Raw genomic sequence first — 22,853 nt, 5'->3', positions numbered from 1 at the left:
TCCCCTGGGTCCTACTGCTCCTGGCTCCTGTCATCTTTGACAGCAGTGAGGAGCAGATAAATATTAAACTTTTAAACTTTTTAGGTGCCCTGTGGGCCAGACAGAATGGCCTGGTGGACTGAATCGGTCTCACGGGCCATATTTTGCTCGCCCCTGGGTTAGATATTAGGAAGAATTTTCTCACTAGGAGGCCAGTAAAACACTAGAACAAGTTACCCAGAGAGGTTGTGGACTCTTCATCCTTGGAGGTTTTTAAGACTTGGTTAGACAAAGCTTTGGCTGGGATGATCTAGTTGGTGTTGGTCCTGTTTTAGTGGGGGTTGGATGAGAAGACCTCCCGAGGTCCCTTCCAACCCTAATTTTCTATGATTCTTTGATTCTAAGGAGAACTTAAGCAATAACTGTGAAATGAATATAAAATGACACGAAAATAAAAATGTAGTAAACCAGTTCCCATCTGACTTCTTTGTTTGAATGAAAGGACCATCTGTAGTACTACTTTGTAACAGTAGAATAAAAGTTCAAGCTATTTTCAGTCCTTACTCTTATTCAGACTCCATTATCCAGCAAAATGGGATGGCTGCCTTCCTTTTTTTTCTAAGCTTGCCCTGTCATCACACAGACAGTATTTTGCAATTGGAACAATTTGTCACAGGTCCTTTTGAATCTTGTATTCTATCTGACCTTGTCTCTTCCAGCTGGAGTAAGCTTTTGAGATCAGAGCATAGGGTTTAAAGAGAAACTGTAACACAAGGTTGTTACATCCCCCAGCCAGAGCTGTAACAGTAATTCCCTCCTGCTTTGGCATCTGTTTAACTTTGCTTGTGTCATTTACACACTGCACAGTATGACAACTTCTAGCCCATCTCTGGGCAGCATGGGGCTTACAGTTTTCTTGGTATGCTGCCATCACTTGATTTTATTTATTCTCTTGTCATCCAAACCAAAATCTCAACATGAAATCTCAGCTCCTACTTCATTCTTTTATTACAACTATCTTTTGTGCCTTTGGGTGATATTTTAGTTGATAATGAATAAGGGAATAAATGCAGCTACATTTCAGAAGCCACAAATGAAGAATGTGCCAAACCAGCTTGTGGAAGACAAATACCTCTGCTGCTGTGGTATACCACGGCTGGTGTCCTGCATTTACATAGAGGGGGAATGTTCAAAAGCTTTTTTTATTAGCAAAAATAAAAAAAATGTCTGCTTGTAAAGTAAGGCCAAGAAAAATGTAGGTTCAACCTTTTAAGTTTTTAGTTATGGAATGTGATGACAGTTGATACCCATCATTATTTTAAATGTTCTCCCCTGAGCCTTCTTAGTTACAGTAGGCTTCACAATGAGGCTTCCGCAAGGTTTTGCATCCTTTTCTTTTAATACTAAGTTAAAGAACTGGACACCTCCACTGACTTCTCTTTTAATGACATGGAGGAAAATTTAAAATGTTTGCTAACACTGGTATGCTTTCTCAGCAAAATGAGCTCAAAATAATTGTTCACTAGGTTTGTATAGAGTTGAACTTACTAAATCTAAAATGAGTTGAGATATTGTAGGTTTCTATTCATTGCATTTCTAAGTAATTTTGACAGAAATGCCACCAGTTCTTTTATTTAAACGTGCATTTCACGGTTGCTTTTTTCCAGCCACTCCACAGAAAGTTGTTCAAATATTTTGCTCGATATGTTACCATTGAGGTCAGTAAAATCTCTGGTTATGGATCTCATTTTGGAGGAGACTAATGAGGTGGTTCAGTGATGGGAAATTTGCCAGTGTTTTGGAGCTTCTACCCAGAAAAGCAGCCAAAAGTGTAGATGCTTCTGCAAACTGTATCCAGGCTCCTTGGATCTGTAGAGCTGGATGGGAAATATCACAAGAAAAGCTTTTCTTGCAGAATTTTTGCATTTCCTATCTTAACCCAAACCAGGAACTGCAGGCATGGGAAAAATTAATAAAAAAAAAAGAAGCCAAGGTTGAATTAAGTTAAGGTTTGAATCAACAGTTACTTGTACCTGTTTGCTTACCAATAACTTAGGTCATTACTTCACTGTCTAAGCCATCCCAATATGTCCTCTTTCCTCTTACTAATTATTATTGGGCTTATGGTGGCATGACCTCCACTGCCTTAAAGCTTGTGTGGCCATTTATATGCTTGCAAAGCGTGCCCAATCATAATAATAGGATTTTACTCAACCTTCTTGCAGGTGTAAATGTCTACATAAGGGGGTAAGCAGTAGAGAATTGGACCCAATTGTATTTTACAAAAGCATCTCCTTGTTTTTTCTGTCTCTGTCTTTTTTGTTTATGCATTCAAGAAAAAACTCTAGGGGTGTAAAATGGAAACTGCAATGTCATCCATGAGTTTCATCAAAGACCTTAGGAAACTTTCAAAATGATTATAATCTTAACCATTCAACTATAAAATATCTGATGACCTACAAAACATCATAACTCAAAAGCTGCTCTGTTGCTTGATCCTGATCTTACATTAGTCTGAGCCTGCTCCCAGTGTAGTCAAAGCAAAATTTCCACTGACTTCAGGGAAGTCATACTGGTCCATTATGTTGCCAAGTGTGCACTACACATGACACACAATGGAAAAAATAGCGTCTCTTTTTGCTATCTCCATCAAACACTGAATGCAAAATTAATTATTAAAATTCCTGCCTGTGGCTATGGGTTTTCCCAATTAATATAAAGTCAGCATCTGGCCCAAATTCAGGATTTAGACTGTATGTTTTCCTGGCTCCAAAACAATGCACACTTCTCAGTCAGCTCCCTGCTCTCATTTTTTTTAGTACCAGTCTCCATTGGCTTCCATTTGCTTTACCTCTTTCATCCACAGTCTGACTCAGATGAGGTCATCCACTTCCATATTCTAGCATAGTTCTAAAGAATTGTACAGTCGTGTGATTGGTTTAGCAAGTGATAAGGCAGAAGTTTAAAAATCTATGTTTCCATTTTTTAAAAAATGTTTGCACTTCACTATGAAATACCAGGTATTAATATTCAACAGGAAAACCTCAATTACCATGCAGACTTTGTAGAATTAAAAAAAGTTTAGAATTTCTGAGTTTCTTTATAAATAAATTGCTGAATGAATAAATTATAGTGGTTCATCTTTCCTTTCAAACAATGAAGGAAGTTTTCATAAGAGTGTATCATACTTCAGTTTTGGTGCTTTAATGAAATGAGTGTGTACTAAATGAGCTCTTGTCAGTGTGCTGTTGTCACGCTTGTACCTAATCACTGTTTTCTCTCAGACTGTAAACTGTTAGGATTGGTTAGAGTATTAAAGAATGTGCCTTAATTGTAAATGTCTATTAACGTTTTTTCCCCAAATTAGATACATTGGTAAATATGCAAGTTGACATATTTTACCCAGACACAGCTCTTTTTTAAAGAAAATGTCAAATTTTGTTGTGTACTATGGCCCTGATCCAACAAAGCACTTAAGCATGTGTTTAAATTTAAGAAAGTTATAGTCCCATTGACTTTAAAGGACTGCTAATGGGCTTAAAGTTAAGCACACACTTAATTGTGTTGCTGTGTCAGGGTCATTTTTGGTATGAGTGCCTATGTAAATTTATACAGCTCCCTTTGGAAGGATTATAAAAACCTTGTGCTTTGGGGTTTCAGCCAGCCTCTAACTACTGCAGTTAGAAGGAAATTTTCCTTGGTAGAAGTTTTTCCCACTTCTGCTCCCTGCAAGATTCGTTACTCTGAAGCAACTGGTACTGGCAGCTGTCAGAGACGAGCTCCTGAACTAGAAGGACCTATAGGCTGTCCCAGTGTGGCAATTCCTTTGCTTCCTAATACTGTAGAGTACAAGCACCTGTATTTTATTTCTGTGAGCAGCCTGCCGGTGGATAAGATGCTGTTAGTGCACTTGGACTGTTGTGTGAGGTGCCAAACACTTCTGGTTTCTTTGGATTTCAGTGGGAGCTGAGGGTGCTCAGCACTTTACAGGACCCAGTCAGCAATTAACAGGATCAAGCCAAAGTTTGGGAAGCTCTGCTTAAGTAAACCGCAAACACTAGCAAGCTTCATAATCCCAGGCTCCCTCTACACTTCATAGGTATCATACAATTAATTGGTTAATTGCACAATTACCTCGAGACCAGCTACATGTGCAAAGCATCTGTCACACCATAAAAAGCTGTATCCAGCTATAAAGTTAGACCTCAAAAATGTCTACTAACTTTATAGCTGGTTGCTATCACACTTTAATGTGCATGTGTTGCATGGTCTCCCCTGCAGCTGGGACTCCTGTCAGCTTGACAGGGCTCCCAGCCACAGGGGTGCACCAGGCCCACCCAGGCCTTGGAGTCCCACAACTGAGGGGACTCTCAGCCCCAGCAGCCATGGATTCTGGGTCCTGGCAGCACCCTGTGGCGATCGTCCAGCCTTGGGGGTGCATGACACTCCCAGGGCTTAGAGACTGTAGCTGCTGTGATCTCCCTGCCTTGAGGAGTTTTGTATACCCCGGGAGCTGGGAGAATGCCAGGGGGTGTGTTGGGTGTCTTTGCAGCTAGGAGCCCCTCAGGTGAGGAGGCTCCCAGCTGTGGGAGCTTGCTTCTTGCCGGTTAGGGGGAGCCCAGGATCAGACTCCGCTGCACCAGCAGTAAGGTGTGATGGGATCTAACGTGCAATCCCACAATTGTGCCTCCTGCCATGCACATGTGACATGGTGGGAGGTACAAATGTGTGCACTGTGCAGTAGGTCCCATCATACTTTTACCTGTACATGCAGAGGGGCCCCTAGATACCAGTACCTTTTTGGGGCAGTTGGGGTAGTTCAGCAGCAGCTTCCTGAAGGGTGATCAGCTCCCTCCTAACACTGGTTAGCAGGTGCTCTTTGGAAGAAGAGGAAGCTTACTATTCCATCTCTTCCACAATAAATGCTATTCAGGGAATAGCCAGAGAATCTCATGGGAGTATCTAAAAGAATAATAAGTCATATACTGTTCAGTTCTCCTTCCCCTTCCTGTCTTGGTCTGCATTGGCAGAAAGTAGTTGGCTTGACACAGTAATCTGTCTTCAGAATCCACCACAATGTGCTGATATTTTCTAGGTTTAGAGTAAACACAATTTAAAACATTGGTTTTGTCCCAACCTTCTGTAACTAGCTGTTTATAAATTATTATAAATATGTCTCTCTGCAGTAAACCAATTTCTTTTATTAAAGAAGGGGAGGAAAAACTTTTGAAACATATAGATGTTTAACTTGGATCCTAGTAAATTAAGCATCCCTTTTTACACAGATCTTTAGGAAGGAACAAAGAGTAGTTTTTATTTCCCTATCTCCTACAGATCAGCTCCATTTAGGAAGATTTAAAAGGAAATCAGTATATTTTCTTTCTCCAACTGCTTCAGACCATTAAGGAAATTGCTTATAATATTCTACATTTAACTTGTCCAATGTATCCCACACCAACCCAAGGTAAATTCATTTGTTGAACTCAGCCTGCTTGCAGTGGTCTACTTTTGAATATTGTTATCTGGCCCTCAGAGTAATAGAAGGTTATGAACAGGGCCGTCCCTGGGGTGAATCGGGGTGACCACCCCAGGCCTCATGCTTTGAGGGGCCCTGCAGGCATTGCTGTATGTGCCCCGCTACAGCCGCTATGTGCTGCCGCTGCCAAGCGCTGCTGGCTCTGGGTGCTTGCCACCATCCTCCCCGCCCTGCCGGCTCCAAGAGCATGCCACCCCTCTGTCAGCTCTGGCCGTTTGTCCCCCCCCACCCACTGCTGACACTGCCACCAGCTTCTGTGTGCGGTTGCCATCCCCACTCCCTGGCCCTGCACAGGCTGATATGCCCTGGGCCCTGCACACCCCTAGGGATGGCTCTGGTTATGAATGAAAACCTATAGTCAGTACATTAATGACCTGTAACACAAGATGTTATTGCCATTAATGAGGAGCATAAACACACACAGATAAATTGATAGATTGTCCAATGAGCAATTAATCACATCATCTTCTTGCATTATTAAGTCTAAATGGCAGCCTGCAGTGTTATGTACTAGAAATGGCTAAATTTGAAAAAGTGCCTTTCACCATCTCTATTAAACATTATTGCTATGATGACCTATGGCAGTCTTTCTCAGGTTTCTGAAGAGAATGCAAAGGTACTTTCTGCCTTATATCTGGCTTTGCATGCCTAAAGAACACGGAGTGTTTGGTGTGGAAGTTTGGGCTTTTTTAGTGCAGTTTGGCCCTTTTGAGTGTTCTTGGGGTTTGAGGATATCTTTAGGTTCTGTCCTTTTTTTGCCCCATGTGATTCTTCTTCCTTCTCATTCCTCCCCCACCCCCCACCCCTTTTCTTTTTTGCTTCTTTTTATTTAGTTTTGTGGAATGATGGGAGTCGGAGGCAGAAATGAGAGGAAGTGTTCCTGCAGTGTAATTATAAGATTAGGCCATATTGTACAAGCAAATTTCAGTATTGGCTACGTTCACTAAATGCTCAGTTAGAATGTAGCCATGCTTGTGTTGTAGTAGTTCATTAACATTTCTGTAGAAACGTTATAACCGTACACACATTACAAGTACATGCCACTATCTCCTCCTCCAACATTTTTTAATTGCTATACTCAACTTATTTGCAGGTTTATTCCTGAGCCCTGGTCTCCATGCAGCACAACATGTGGCGATGGCATACAGGTGCGGGAGGTGAAATGCCGCATTCTTCTCACTTTTACTCAGACAGAAGTGGAGCTGCCTGAGGAGGAATGTGAAGACCATAAGCCACTGACAGAACAAATATGTCACCAGGCACCATGTGATAGTGATCCTATCCCGTACACCCCAGAGTTTTCACATGGAGAAGATGGCAATTTGGTTTATGATTGGGAATATATTGGGTTTACTCCTTGCTCAGCCACGTGTATTGGAGGTATTTTAACAATCTTTTTCTTCCGTGGTGTTTAAATTTAATGTTGTCAATGGCTCCTGCAGTTGTCTTGTACTGATGATTTTAGATGGGGTAAAAAACAAATACAGCATGAACTTTGAACTTAACCTGTTTATCTTTGATTAATGATCCCATCTAAAGGTATTTTGGGTTCCACAGGCCTCACAAGGTTGTCCTGGAAATAAAATAGGTATGCCATCTTTAAATGCTTGAAGCAGAAATTGGCTCTATCTAGCCAAGTAAGTTGCAAGAGGTCTGTATCAGGGCTGAGGCAGCAATTAGTTTTTTATTATCAGATGACAAGCTACAAGGTAGCAGTTAAGTTCTCAGATAGTGGTTGGGTTTAGACATGTCCCTGTACATGCAACAAAACAGTGATGAATCTGCTTAAATGGCCTTTGTTCCTTCCCCCAAGTGGTATGCATTTAGTTTTTGATCTAATATTTGCATATCAACAATCCTCTATATTCCAAAATGCTGCCATTTTCTGTGGAATAATGAATGTGGTTGGACAGAGACACGTATATCCATCAATGTGAAGTTCAAGCAGGTTTTTGTGTAGAATTCATTACAGTGTATCTCTCTGTAGGAAGTCTGTGTCTGCAAATAGTTAGGCACATTCCTCCTATGATGTAACCAAATCTCCCACTCATCTTAAGAACATGTTGCTGGCCAGTATTACAAGTGTTGCTACTATATACTGTACTTCACTGCCTGGACATAGAAGTGAATTATGAAGTGCTAAGTGGAAGCAGTGGAATTATGAGCGCACCTGTATGTGACAAGAATGATGACCTAAGTGGGAAGTGAAGACATTTGTACCCACAGAATCAATATAAAATGTAGAAAAGGGCCGAACAGCAACAGTTTGCAAATAGAGACCCAATCTAGTGTTCATAGAAAGGTGCCTCCTTTGTGTTGTTCACCAATTGGAACATTGAAGACAGAAGTTGGGAGGGATGCCCAGACTGCTGTCAACAGAATGGTAAGTGATTGGTGTAAATGGCTCCCTAACGTTTTCTTTAATTGGTGACATTGGTCTACAAGGACACTAATGTACCTGGTTAGAAAAGGTGCAAAGTCTTGCTAAGCCCAGTGGGCTTAATTGGGCATTATGACTGCGTCCACACAAGCATGGACATTTACTTTCCTAGGGACTGTGGCAGACTAGTAGGTGGCACGCCTGTGCTGAGCCACCCACCCCACTGTGCCTGTTCACCTACCAAGTTCCAAGTGCCTCCCTGGGGCACCTCACATCCAGCCAAACCCATTCCTGGAGCATACATGCAAGCCTGGGGTCACTGCTGCCACCACCCAGTGGATCTGGTCTGTCTTTGGTCCTAGGCCGCCTGGGGTACACAGGCCTTGTAGACCTTGGGGGTGCTTGACCCACTGTGAGAATTTGGGGTGCTTCCTTTAGCCTGAAGCACAAAAAGTAGCCTCCCTTAGTCATCCAGACCAAGGGGACACGGAGGCACTCTCCTCTCCCTCTCCTAGTCAGTTCACCATACTTGGTACAATGGAGAACTTTATTGATTACAGAGAGTAGACTTGGGGAAGGGTAGAAGATAGAGAAATATCACAGAATAACCTTAGAGCAAACAGTGTGGCTGGGTAGCCTTTGATTATACATCTGCATTACTGCAAGCTATATATCTAGATAGTTTCCAAATTCATGGTATGTCCATGAGTTTCAAGAGAGAGCCAGAGCCCAAGATGGAGGCCCCTTAACTGCCCTGTTTGACCTCACCTTCTATACCCAATCAGGACAGGTTTTGTTGACTGCTAGCCAATCAATTTAAAAAGCATCACTGGTTACTTGGTGGAGTGACAGGGGCTCCCACCCCTGCCCCTCATGCCATGAGATCACTGCTTAGGACAGTAGTTGTATAAGCAGAGCTGATTGCTTAGTGACTGGAGTGATAGACACCTGAGACTGAGGGAGGGGGACACAGACTAGCCCCAGAGTGAGGAGGAGGCGGCCAGAATGGGATTTCATCACAGGGACAACTAGCAGCAGCACACCTTGTGCTACCGCCAGTTGTCCCCAGGGAACGCCTGTGCCTCATGTCCTCTGCTGCGTGTCAGGTTACCCCAGGTGTGGTAAGAGAGGCTGGATCCAACATTAGGCTGGCCTCAGCAGCCTTACTTGGGGTCCTGGGAGCCTCCTGGGGCTGCAGCAGTGGTGTGCACTACTCTGCTTTTTTTTGCTTTGGTTTCTTTTGACCCCTGGTATCCAGGGATCACCACCTCCCCCCCATGCTGCTCCCTTGCATTGTGGAGAATAGATGAATGTGCAGTATGCACGGCCACGCTCATCTGAACAGGGCATATAGGTGCTAAAGCCCAAAAAGATACGAATCACAATATGTGTCTGTATGAGCTGTTTGGAGCTATGGTAATGACGATCTTATTTTATCTATCTACATTGTTTATTTCAATAATATATTTTAAAGCAATAATGAAAACAGAATTATGAACTAGGAATAAAGGCTTTTACTACCTCCACATTTTTAATCCTCTTAATTTTACTACCTGACCTAAATTTCAGAAGTTATTATGAAGCCTCTGAAGCAAATGATAAAGCTTAAGACCTGATTTTGCTTCCACTATAGCCTAATGAGTATTTTGCCATAGGAGAGGCACAACTAGCAGGGTTTGTGCCCGGAAGAGTCAAGAGAAAGGGGGACCCTGAGTGCCAGAAGAGACGGGTAGTGAAAGCGGCAGGAGTCTTACCTGTTCTGGAAACTCAGTTTGCTGCTGTTCCTATCACGGCATGGTCTGTCCACTCCATTTGTTGCTCCTGCTGTGGCAATGGCATGCGGCTGCTGCTGTGGAGGGTAGAAACTCTCTCCAGGGGGACCATGCTGGTGCCCAACTAAGTTCACAGCCAGGGCTAGTGTCCTGCTCATCCCTCACCCTCCAAGTTACACTACTGAACTGCAGTCTACAATATTTGTCCTTTGTGATTTCATGAGGCAGTTTGACCCAACCTTTCTGTCTATATGTCAGTGTATTGAAAACACTTCTTAGGCGTGTACTGCAAAAGAACCATTTGAAGAATGAGCCAGTGTTTGACATCAAAGGTGTTTCCCTCTATGCTCTTGGGGCTTTGGTGTTATCTCTAGCACCATACACTGAGATATTCTTCATATGTGCTGCTCCCAGGAAATGTGGGAAGTTATCAGTGTTGAGTACTTCCAGAAATCCCTCTGTTCTTATACTACTTAGGTAGTAGTGAGCTTGTCCTGCTATGAGTTCTGTTTGTCTTCCTGCCTTAGCAAATACCTTTGAACATACCACAAGCTGCCTGCAGATAAATAGTTTTTAAAAAACCAGACTTTCTTCTTGTTGTAGATTTTTGCACTGCGCTGGCCAATTATTTTGCTTTGTCTACCAATTTTTCTATTGTGCAGGCACAGAGGACCTGATAAACTTCTTCTCAGTTTTATGTTCAAATCTCGTTTCAATGAGATGAACTGTGTACTTCCAAAAAAAGGAAAATAAGTGTCAGCTAGGTTTGGAATATTGAGAATTAACATAAATAATATTAGCTTCTGTTTCTAGCATGCACGTAGCTAGCACAACTATTAAAATACATCTCTAAGGATATCTGTATCCTTTTCTTTTCTACCCTGCACTTCTCTCTCAGGGCCCACTTTTCCCTGATTGAGGGGAAAATCTGTTGGGTCTGAAAAAGCTACAGACTTGATTGCTTCTTGAGCAAGGATGATAATCTGTATTCAGTATTAGATTTTCCCCTCAAGTTCTTCCACAGACCAGACATTTAATTTAAATTCTTTCCTGGCCCACATCATAAAAGGAGGTAAAACGCAGACAGTAACATTCTTTTAGAGATATAAAAATTATAAAGAAAATCCACTCTAAAACACATAATCAAACATCATCTTTCTCTCTAATTATTTTTACAAAGCTTTTATAGCTATAGAAATTCTAAATGTGTTGTTAACAAGATAGCTTCAGTTTTCCTGTATGATTTCTGCACTGCTTCTATATAAACCATTTTTTGGCTCATCATGCCTGGTATTGGATGTCATAAAATGACTGCCTTTGAGGGCTGTTAGGTTATGTTATGCCTGTTATCATAGTTATTACTTCTGTCATCAGTCTGCTCATAGATGAAAATAGATGTCCTCTATGTTAGTCGGTGAAGCAGACATATTAAAGATCTCAAAGAAACTGCACCATGATCCAAAAGGTCGAAAAATTGACTGTCTATCCTCAGTGCCTGAAAAAAGTTCAAGAAATTGCAAAGTCAGAAGTCCGGTCAGTGGCAAATTTGGAGTTCTTTGCTCATATGAGCCCTTAATCTGACAGACTCGCATTGACTTATTTAATATTTTTCCTGAGTAAAACTGAATAGGGAATTCAATATTTGTCTTTGTATTCCCAGCATGATTTCCCTGCTGGAAGAAATATATTTTTGCTGTAAGGACATGGAGCATATGCATGAAGCAAGATGCAAAATATTGTCTTCAAGAAATAATGTCTGTTATAGAATATGCCGGCCAAAAAGGGAAATTTTTCTTTATATCTGAAATATTTCTTTAGTGTCACTTCCATCATTTAACAAATCCCCTGTGCTTTGAAGGGATCATCAGATCCTAGCATGCCTTATTGGCAGTGCAGAAGGAGCCTGATTCTAAGCTCTACCTGCACCAGCAGGAAGCAAGCTCCCATGGCTGGGGCACTGCAACTTATGTGATTGCCCAGCTGTGGAGGTGCCCCATGCACTCCACTGGGTGGAACACTGCAGGTCATGTGATCCCAGCCACCAGGATGCACCATGTCATTCCACAGCTGGGAGACCACAGCTCATGCGATCTTCCAGCTGCAAGGGCTTGAGCTATGGTCTTCCAGTTGTGGGAGTGTGTGGGCTGCCCCATGGCTGCAAGCCTGTCAGCTGGGAGCTCCCAGGTTTGGGGTGCACATATTCCCGCCCCCCACCACCCAGCCAGGAGCTCTGATCAGCTGATGGTGTTCCCCGCTACAGGGGTCCCTGGTCACACATTCAATTAATGGTGTGATAGGAAGCAGCTACAAAATTATTTCACATATTTTGTGGAATAACTTTTTTAGCTTATTCCTTTTTTTCTCATGCCGTTAATTGATTGACTGCGTGGCCAGATGACCACTTAATGCATGATTGATTGTTTAATTACATATTAAGCGTAATATGTAGATAGGGCCTTGGTTTCCTTCCATTAATGCCTGGTTTTATTTTAAGATTTTTAATGATGGGTATAGGTGTCAAGTATGCCAAGAGAGCATGTACTCATAAGTAGCATTTACTATTTTTTATTGTAAGCTATGGAAATTTTTGTTGGTTGCAGATCCTATAAAAAGATTTTTTTTTAAAAGAAAAATAAATTCAGACCATATTTAATTGGGCAAGATTATTTTTAAAGGACATTGTCAACTCTTAAAATAATATTTCTGGATGCAGTTATTCAGCCCACCACCAAGAAACTTACAAGAGAAGGCATAGGAAGAAAAAACATTTTGCTCATTTTTGTATAGTTTTCATATTTATTAACACTTTTTATATATCTGCATTCAGTGTTTTGTCTGCATCTGGTTTTGTTTTTTTACATGGCAATGTGGGAGAGAAACACGTGGAAATTTTGACTTTGAACCACTATTGCGGACTTCAAATACGATGAGTCATCCTTCTGCCACTTACATTTAGCGACTTCCATCTTCCCTCTTTATTTTTTCTCTGAACAGGGAGGCTTGAAAATAGCTTTTCAGAAAACTCTTTGGTCTTTTAAAACAAATTTGTACATTGTATATTTCTTCACACAGCACACAATGAAGAGTGTGCATGAAGACTGAATGATGGGTCTAAATCGAAAATATTCTGTGATGCTTAGTAACAGAACAATTACCATAATAGTTCATCAAATTAATGTGAAAGCTATTCTTGCTGCATGAGCAGTCTTACTGAGTACATAATTTTTGGCTAGATTGTCTGTTATTTTGAGATCATAAACCAAAAACTTCATATATTTGGAACTCAGTTTGTTTTCCAAGTTAACTTTATTAATTTAATGATTTAAGAGTAACTTCCTAATCCATACAATGTCAGAATTTTATCACTGATTCAAATGACAAACTAATATAGCATTATATTTGCAAAAACTGTTAAGAGCAACCTTATACTTTTTGTTTGCCAGTAAAGTTCTAGGAAATGCTGCATCCATAGAGTATGTTTATTCAAAAGACCCCGTGATCTGAAAAACAAGGAACGGGAAAATCTTTTCTTTATCAGCTGTACAATTTCTGCTGTGTTATAGGTTAAAACATCAAAATATTGTACTTTGTTTCTCTTAATAATAAAGCCCTTGTGGTAAAGAATTGTCAGGCTTTGTGGCATGAAGATGAATGAAATGACAGCTGTCACATATGGAATTTTCAGTTGTCATATGAAAAGTAATTCTTCAAGATAGGAAATGTGTACTTAGAATCACAATATGTACTCAAAATCACAAGATAAACTGCTAATGAGAATAATAATAATGATTTATTATATTATGTTATATAATTATTATGTCATAATATTATATTATAGGCACGCGCACGTGCGCATGCGTGCGTTTTCAATTCCTAAACCTGTTAGGAAGATAGGCAGTCACTGAAATCAGTAGAGCTATGGTTGTATTATTTAGGACAGAATTTTTCTTAGAATTGTAAGTAGTTAAGAAGTCTCTTTGAATTGACGGCCAGAACAAGACACTTGAAACAGAAACAGACCTTTGACACTGTTCCCAGTCTGGGCATGGACACTGCAATTGTAGGAACAGTCACTGTTTGATACACTTGTGTCTGGCAACTTCTTTCATGCTCTTCCTATTGCCAGAACTGCACATCTGAATATTAGTTTTTGAACATGTTTCTTTTTCAGAGGGATGAAGCAACTGCTTCAGAACCAAAATATTTAAATTAATACATAAGAGTTAATTAGATGAGGTATAGTGGGTACTCTGTCTTCAGTCTTTTTGGGGAGGGCATTAGTGTTCTGAAAAACTGATAGTTGTGTTTTGATGCGTCTTAACTCGACATTTTCACTCTTGGGTTATATTGTGAAGTCATAGTCCAGGCCCTAGTTTTCAAGTGCAGTTTGTTTCATTGCATGTGGGTGTCTCTACACAAGATGCTTACTGCACATTAGCCTAATAACACTGCAGTAGCATGTCATGGCAAAAACCATGCTAATAGCCTACAGCTCAGTGTTATTAAGCTAATGCGCAGTAAGTGCCGCTAAATAACCATGCACTGGTGCTACTGCGCAGTAACTTCAGGTACTGCACATTTAGTTAGTACTTTATTAAGGAAGTACTAAACTAAATGTGCTGTATCTTCACTCACAACAACTTCACTTTCAATAACCAACACTTCCTGTAGACCATGGGCACAACTATGGGCTCCAAAATGGCTCTGCAATGGCTGACCTTTTTATGAGCCATCTGGAAGAAGAACTCCTCAAGGACTGCACCATCAAACTCTTGCTATACTTAAGATATATCAATGACATCATCATTTGGACTGAAAACCTGCAATCTCTGATTGTTCAATTTGTGATGGAAATCAATCATCACCCCTCCATCAGACTATTTCTTGAATACGCCAGCACCAACATTTCCTTTCTAGATACTATGATCCTTATCCAAAATGGTAAAAGACAGATCACCATATAAAAGACACCCGTGGACCAACATACATATCTGCACAGAATCGGCAGTCACCCTAAACCGGCCAAGAAAACTGTAATATACAGCCAAGCCCTCCAATACCACTGAATTTGCACTGTGGAGAATGCTCATGATTGTTCCCTCACAAATCTTAAAAGGGCTTTCACTCATCAAGGACATTCCTCCAGAGAGATAGATCACACATTTGAAAGAGCCACCTGGATACCATGTGAAGAATTGCTGCAGTACAGAAAGAAACCCCCCATGAATTGCACACCACTAGTTATAACATAACACCTCTCCCTATACAGAAAATCCTCAAACAATTGCAACCACACTAGAAGAAGACCCGATTCTTAAAGAGATATTTCCAGAACCACCCATCCCAGCCTTTAAACAAGCACTGAACCTCACCAACCTCATCACCAGAAGCAAACTTCCTATGGCCCAAAACACACCAAATGGATCCAGACCATGCCATGACAAGAAATATAAAACCTGCCAATATACCCCACAACAGAACCATCAACATCCCTTGGATAGGTGGCAGAAGGCTGGGGCTAACGGGGCTTAGCCCTGCCAAACCTTTCATGGTGACTGGCAACAGCAGTAGCACGACAGCATCACTGTCCTGCAGCACCTGGTGCCACTCGGTGTGCAGCCACTCCTCTGCCACCGCATACAGCACCAGTGTGCACTGACCCCATAATAGCCCTGCAGGAGGGAGGGGCGGGTGTCAGGCAAAGCTCAGCCCCCCACAAATATTTTCCCCCACTGCTTAAGATTCCTGGATCTTACACCTGCACTTACAGAAATATAATATATCTTATCCAGTGCACCAAATACCTGGATGGAAAATATGTAGGAGAAACCAGACAACAGCTATGTACCAGAAGGAGCACACACTGAAAATCTATCAAAGACAAGAATACCCAGTTACCTGTGGGGGGACATTTTTTGCAAGAAAACCACTCCCTTCAATCTCTCAGTTCTAATCCTCAAAGGGAATTTACAAAACACCTTTCACAGACGAGCCTACGAACTTCACTTTATCAACCTACTGGATACAAAAAATCATGAACTAAATATAGACATTGGATTTATGACTTCTTATAATCTGTCTAACATCTGATAGCCCAGGTGATAGAAGGCGCCTTAGGTGAGGTTTACGTCGGGTGATGTACTATCCGTCTGGCACAGGACCCCACTCCTCAACGATCCTCCCATGACTTGGTGTTACTGAATGAAAGGGAGGTGTTCAGTGGAGATCCTCTTTCTGGGGGACCCTGGGGATGGTAGTACTCACTGTCTTGGCACGATGTTCTACGGGGCTTCGCCTCGCCTACACCCCGTTCACTCGCCAACCGAATGGGTGCCACCTGCATGGTTCGGCCTTGCCCAGTTGACCCCTTTTGTTGGGGGACCAGCATCGGCGTGGGTCTTGGTGGGCTAGCCTGGCTGTCCTGACAACTAGTGTCTCCACCTCGGATGCTGACGAACAAGACTCCCATAGGCTGGCGTCGTCCTTGCCGCCTCTGGACAGGACACCTCTAATTTGCTCTTTACCAAAACAGACCACTGGAGAGGAGAGAAGTGTGGGACTGCCTCTTCCCTCCCAGCCTACTACAGGGGTTCAGCTTCCCCCTGCTCTGGATGCCAGCACCAAGCCAGCTGCACTGCTCCTGCCCACCACAAGAGCCTCAGCATGCCTGGCATGCTCCACGCTGGCGTGTTCCTTCTCTTTCTTCCCCCCGGGTCCAGGTAGAGCTATTAAATCTTCCTGCGTCAGCTTTTCTGGCCGCCGCGATTGGCTGTGCTTTTCCCCGCCCGGGGAACAGCTGATTAAACAGCTGGCGTAATGCTGGCTTGTGCGGCCGCAGCCGCGGCTCCTGATCTGGCTCTGGCTGTGCCCCCAGAAGTGAGTTTCCCCAGTAGGGGGGCTTCTTGTGTGGTTTGAGGCCTGCGGGGACTGCCCCCTCTGCTTCGGGAGCCTGTGGGGGCGTCTCACTGCCACACCTCTCTACTGTTATCAGCTATATTGTTATCACCAGGTCTACATTCTCCTCCCCTGCCACATTTCTCACCCGTTGACTGCCTCAATTTACATTTTCACTGACACGCATTCTCACATGCATACTGGCCTCTGGCGTCTATTCTGTTCCATCCAGGAAGAGCACAGACCAACTGCAGTTGCTTCCTCAGCCTAACAAAGGGTGTTTGTACCTTGAACTTACAAAAAAGAATATTTCCAATTATTTGAGTTGGTCTAATAAAAGATTTACTGGATTTACTCAAAGAGCCTCAAAGATAGCGTGCCTTACATATTCAGCACTTTTCAAGCATAGTTATAACAATTATGCAACAAAAGCTTGCATGAATGAACATCAGCCCCTAAAAAAGGATCAGAATGGATATCAGTGAACATTTAAAAGAAAGCTAGAATGCAGGTCACTGAATATATCTACTACGGCAAGGTTATTCAAACTCATCAGGCCCTGCAGGCTAAGTAAGTGGAGCGATGGGTCTGGTCTGCAGGCTGGATTAGGCTTATCCAGCCCTATGCACTATGTGCATTGCGTGCCCTGGATTGTCCCCATGTGCCACATGTAGCATGCATGTCCAGTGAGAAAACAACTGGCAGCACCGTAGGCCAGGTGATTGGGCTTCATGGACTGCATGTGGCCTGTGGGCTGTATCTGTGACACTGCTCCCCTGCCTCCATATCTCTGATTTGTGCTATGCTTGAAATGATTAGACTGGTGCAAGTAGCATCACAAGAAAGCACTGCAAACTTGGTCTTGACAGGGTAAAGATGCTAGACTGCACCAAGATAACTCCATAGGTGGAAAACAATTTTGCTTTATGATGAAAAAGCCAGTATTTATGAATGTGTTGTATGAACCTTGATAGAGACATAGCTGTAATAACAGTGGAGTAAGTGTTCTAGGTGCCTGCTAATGAAATGCAATAAAGAAGAAAAATCTGTTTTCTGACTGAAGCATGTGAGGCAGTTCAGTTTGTTCTTCCTCATGCCACTGTGATAGCCACTGGCAATCCAAGTGTAAAATCTGAGATGATGGCAGATGCAAATGTTTGAGGGTGCATTATAGAATCATGTGTCACTCGCTAGGAATGAAAAAGACTCATTACCTGAACCTAAAAAAGATACCACTAGGCTTGGGGAAAAAACATTCCAATAGAATATTTCATGGAGTCAACTGAAATCAAACGGACTATTAAATAACCAACAAACATCAAGAAACCATTCATGGAGTATAAATGTACTTGATCAAGAATATTGGCATTAATAGTTGTCTCATGGTAGCAAAGAGAAAAGAGAAAAAAAAATTAATATTTTAAGATTCCCACTAGAAACACAAACTTATTTGAAACCTAACAAGCCTTTCAACATAAAAAAGCAAAATAACTTGGTACAGAAAACAAAGGTGTAGCTCTATGAAATCACTGCAGGAGAGGAGGGTAATGAATTTCATAGATTGTAAGGCCAGAAGGGACCTTGAAAGATCATTGGGTCCAGCCCCCTGCACCAAGCAGGAAAGATAACTGGATAATTTAAAAGGAAGAATATTCTCTGAACTGTGACTGCTAAACTCTTCCATGTTATATTAGTCATTTTTATACTGTAGCTACATGTCATTTATATCAGAGTGCATTTGAGTGGTCTTTTATGAAGTATGTAAGTATTTTACAAACTGCTGCGTCCTTGAATTACACATCCATTTCCCCAGTTACCAGTACATGAATGAGATTGGCAAATACAACTGTTCACTGCCTCATGTTTCTCTAACCCAGGCTAATATTACTTTGTTTTTTCTGGCTAATAACAATTTGATTATTACTTGTCATTCATGGTTGAGCATAAATGTAATAGATTTAGACTTCAGTGGGAATCTGAGAGCAGTAGTGTATAAAGCCATATTGTATATCTTCTGTAAAATCTCTGAGCTTCAGAAGAGCTTCAGTAAACTCTGGTTAATTTGCCAGTCCAAGGAGAATATAAATAATGGCAGATTATCAGAACTTGATAACGATGGATTGAGGGAACCGTGGCAAGGAACTGGAACAAAGGTGAATTGAACCACAGTGAAGAATTATCCCGTTGGTGAATTAAGTAGTTTACCATACAACCTTTTTGCACCTGTAGATCTGGTCCAGAGTCTCCGTATACATGTGTAGAGTGTAAAGTTATTTATTCTTTTTTATTTTTGGAAGTACTGAGCTCCTGCAGGTCCAGATCTATTTAAAGAAAAAAGCAGTTAATATCAACTAACTTTGACAACCATGCCACTCTGCTCAAATCCACTACAATATACATTGGATCATAGTAGCTTTTTCTCTTAATGGTAGAGAGGGGGAAAAATTTTTGACAGGCCTATTTTCTATTGTTATTGTCTGAGGGACAGAATGGCAATTCATCCCTTATAATGTTTGCAAGCACCCATGTTCAGAGATGGGGCAGAGCTGGTTGCTGTAAGTAGGAAATCCCAGAAATGTGTAGCATTGGTCTGTTACTAACACTGAATTAACAAAATGTCTTTTGTATTTCAAGAGTTTTCTAAAATATTTCCATTGTTTATCCAAATCAAGATGTTCATTTTAAGTCTGCGACATGATTCAGAGTTAATTTAGTCAGCTGAGAATTGGGAGTGAACTCTATAAATATCTCAGATATTTTCTTCAGTATGGAGTATCTCACATGTGTCTTATTTTTAAATCCAGGGACACAAGAAGCCATTGCAATGTGTTTGCATGTGCAGACAAAGCAAGCTGTCAATGACACCCTTTGTGATATCTCCAAGCGACCACCACCCATGAGTCGTGCATGCAACCTGAAACTTTGCCCTCCAAGGTACACTCTAATAATGAAATCACACTGGAGAAAATAAAGGGTTTAATATATCTTAAATCAACATTGACTTTCGCATGCAAGGCTCAGCTTGTATGATCAGGGCCTTGGTTTTGAGGGAATTTTTTTTCTTTTGGGGGGATTGGAGGAGACAAACATTTATCTTTTCATGAAAACCAATAACATCCTCATTTATAGGGAAAGGATATTTTCTTTTCATTTGCAGAAATAATAATAATAATAATAAACCTCAGATGAAACTATCTCGTAGATTAAATGTAACGTTTGTTTTCTGGAATGCTTTTAGGAGCCTTATGTATAACATTCCTGGATTTGTTTCTTTACCTGCTATGATTTGTTAAGCTAGGGAGATACTGGAAAAAGAACAGAGACAGTTTAAGACCAAGATCATTTATTTATCTTATTCTTTGAAAATGTTCTTTGTGAAATCCTTGTGAGCTGTCTTAATTACTTTTTAAATATTCCTAAAGCAGATCCACATATTGCAATAACATGTTTTCCAAAAACTTCTACAAAATGTACGGAGTGAAAGTTATGGGGAGAAGCATGTTTTATAAAACTGTATATGAATTTAACAAACAAATTCATAAATATCAGACAAGGTCCCTGCATCAGATTTATGGATGTAAATGTCGGTCTGTTGCCAACTGGCGGCTGATGATCTTGTGAGGGACATTTTTGAGGTAAATTCTGGTGCCACATGAATTTACTTAGAATAGCTCTTTCTGTAAATAACTTATATATTCCCTTCTTATCTTCAGGTTTATAAATGTAGTTATATTTCTTTATGGCACATGTAGGTGATGTTCTGACCTTCACAGTATAACACTTCTGTTTCTTGTTGGCACAGTTCTGCTTGGATAAGATTTGGTTGGGGCCAGTCCCTTTCCCCCTATATTCTTCTGCAGTGTTTAACTGGAATGCAGGTTTTTCTGTGTGTTTGGAACAGGTGGCAAACTGGTCCCTGGAGACAGTGTTCTGCTACTTGTGGAGTTGGGATCCAGACAAGAGATGTGTACTGCCAGCAGCCAGGGGGAGCCACTGTTGCTAATAAGGACTGTAAAGACAAAAAGCCTCACACTTTACAAGCTTGTAACCAGGTTGACTGTCCCCCTTCTTGGCATGTGGAAGAATGGCAACAGGTACAACAGATAATGGAAATGGTTTAATTGTAAGCATTTTTTCCTTTGGTTAGTTACTTAATATGCTCTAATAGGAGTAATCTTGAGGGTCACTCTAAAACTTTAGCTACCGTACCACGACCGCAACTAACATCATTTGAACAAAGCAGCCCAGAGAACCTGCTTTCTACTCTTTGTAGAGACCAATTTACTTTTGGATTAGATTCCAGGTGTTACTTAAGATCTCAGAAACTGTGAATGACCCAGATCAGACTTAGTCCAGAGAATGCCTCTTATTATATATTTTGTGGCTAGGGACAGAAATTACACATAAACCAGTATAAACTGTAAGACAGCAGAAGTTTAGTGCACGTAAACCACTTTCAAAGTGGTTGAAACCCGTTTAAGATAATCCTGGATGGATAAATCTGAATGGAAACCAGATTTAACTGATTTAGGTTAAATCAGTTTATTGAATGTCTGTCCCAGATCCCCTCCAGATTCAAGTTAACTCACAGTCCTCCAGCACCTCCCCTGAAAATGCCTGTCATGGTGGGTGGGCTAGCCTTGGCTCAAACTGTCTGCTCCAGCTGATCAGGGAGGCATGCTGTGATGCTCCCTGGCTTCTGGTCTGAACCACTGCAGGCATGTGGCTGCATTTCAAGACTCAAAAGTGAATGTCAGTTCACTTGCTTATCTGTTCAATCTATGCAGCTTAGACCAACCTGCAAAAATTGAATTGGTTCAGCTTTGGGCTTTTTGACTCTGTACTTAGCCTGTAAGTCTAGTAAACTGCATGGAGAAGTATCACTTTATTTAACTTTTTCACAAGCTTTCTTAGCTCCCATTAGATATGCATCTGATCGTGAACGTAGCCAGGCCAATATACAAGACGTTCATCTTTCTTCAGGCTTTCCACTGACTACTTGTACTGGAGTCCTCTGGCATTTATCCCACCAGTTATGTTTTTCTGGCCTGTGGCCCATTTACTAAATCAGTTCTAGCTGGAATATATGCTGCTTGGTTTTGGAAATGGAAACAAGAATATATTGTGAGGGATACCTTCTAAGTGCCTGTGTTAAATAGAAGTGTAAATGGGTGAGGACAGATGTGTGAATACTTATATTTTCCCCATTTTTTTCTTCATGTTAGTGTTCCCGTACCTGTGGAGGGGGGATTCAGAATCGCAAAATATACTGCAAACAGTTGTTGACAGACGGAAGCTTCCTGAAACTGTCTGATGAGGTCTGCCAGGAATCTACATTGTCATCTAGTAAACCATGTGCAAAAATTGATTGTCCTCCTCAAATAGTTATAGGAGAGTGGTCCAAGGTGAGTGTGCCAGAACCTCTCAATACAAAGAGAACACTTGGGTTTTCTCTCTGAGAGACTAATAAACCCATATACTTTAGGTAAGTCACCACTCAAGGTCATGAAGAGCTCCAAGAGGAGCTCAGTGCCCTGGGTAAGATAGCGATTCCTGTGCAACAGCATCTTTTAATAAAGATCAGTTAAAAATTAGCAAGTATGAAAAATTGCACAGCAATTTTGTCTGACTATATCCTTCCTTTTACAGTGCTCTGTGAGCTGTGGTGTTGGCATCCAAAGAAGAAAGCTTGTCTGCCAGAAGCTAACAGCAAAGGGCCAACGTGTGAAATTAAATGGATCCTTATGTAGTGGTCCTCCTACCTCCCCGCTTGTAAGGCCTTGTCACATGAATGTCTGTAACAGTAAGTGTGTTACTTTATATAGTGCCTTGCAGATTTGAGATGGTTACAATGTAAAACTTATGCATGTGTTGTTAAATTAATACATCTTGCTGTATTGTAACATTACTACTCAGGGGGAAAATTGAACATTGCAATCACTAGACTAGCAATAACAGGATTTTCTTATTTTAGGCACTTTTATCCCGTCAGACCTAGATTCTTTCTATGTACTTATGCACATTTGGTCTGATCATTTACCTGATGCTAATGGTTTAAAGGTGCCTTAAAGTAAGTGTCAATGGCTTTTACACCCACAATAAAGCCTTACACTACCGGTGAGGTGTAAGGGGGACCTTAGTGTAAATAAGAATGGAGCTTGCGCTGTACTCCCTGATGTGCATTCTTCTCGCGCTGAGATTTACACTCCCATTAGTGCTGTTAAAAGTTACAAAACTCTAAAATCCCATTCCACTGGTTTCATAGTTTCATAGTTTCTAGGGTCGGAAGGGA

General features: G+C 41.3%; 1 protein-coding gene across 2 annotated transcripts in view; it reads left to right on the top strand.

Annotated features, from left to right (window-relative positions):
• ADAMTSL3 (ADAMTS like 3) overlaps positions 1–22,853 on the top strand; it is a 433,784-nt gene that overhangs the window by 338,564 nt on the left and 72,367 nt on the right. For both annotated transcript variants that reach the window (XM_019504116.1, XM_019504117.1), the window contains exons 15-19: positions 6,609–6,895; positions 19,366–19,495; positions 20,463–20,655; positions 21,787–21,966; positions 22,211–22,364. In XM_019504116.1, coding sequence (XP_019359661.1) covers positions 6,609–6,895; positions 19,366–19,495; positions 20,463–20,655; positions 21,787–21,966; positions 22,211–22,364 — 944 coding nt within the window. The remainder of the gene's footprint in view (positions 1–6,608; positions 6,896–19,365; positions 19,496–20,462; positions 20,656–21,786; positions 21,967–22,210; positions 22,365–22,853) is intronic.

The sequence above is a fragment of the Gavialis gangeticus genome, unplaced genomic scaffold (genome assembly GCF_001723915.1).
Source record: "Gavialis gangeticus isolate Ggan-Ray unplaced genomic scaffold, GavGan_comp1, whole genome shotgun sequence".
NCBI lineage: Eukaryota > Metazoa > Chordata > Crocodylia > Gavialidae > Gavialis > Gavialis gangeticus.
The sequence above is the reverse complement of the archived record's forward strand: the minus strand, read 5'-3'. Positions and strand labels throughout refer to the sequence as shown.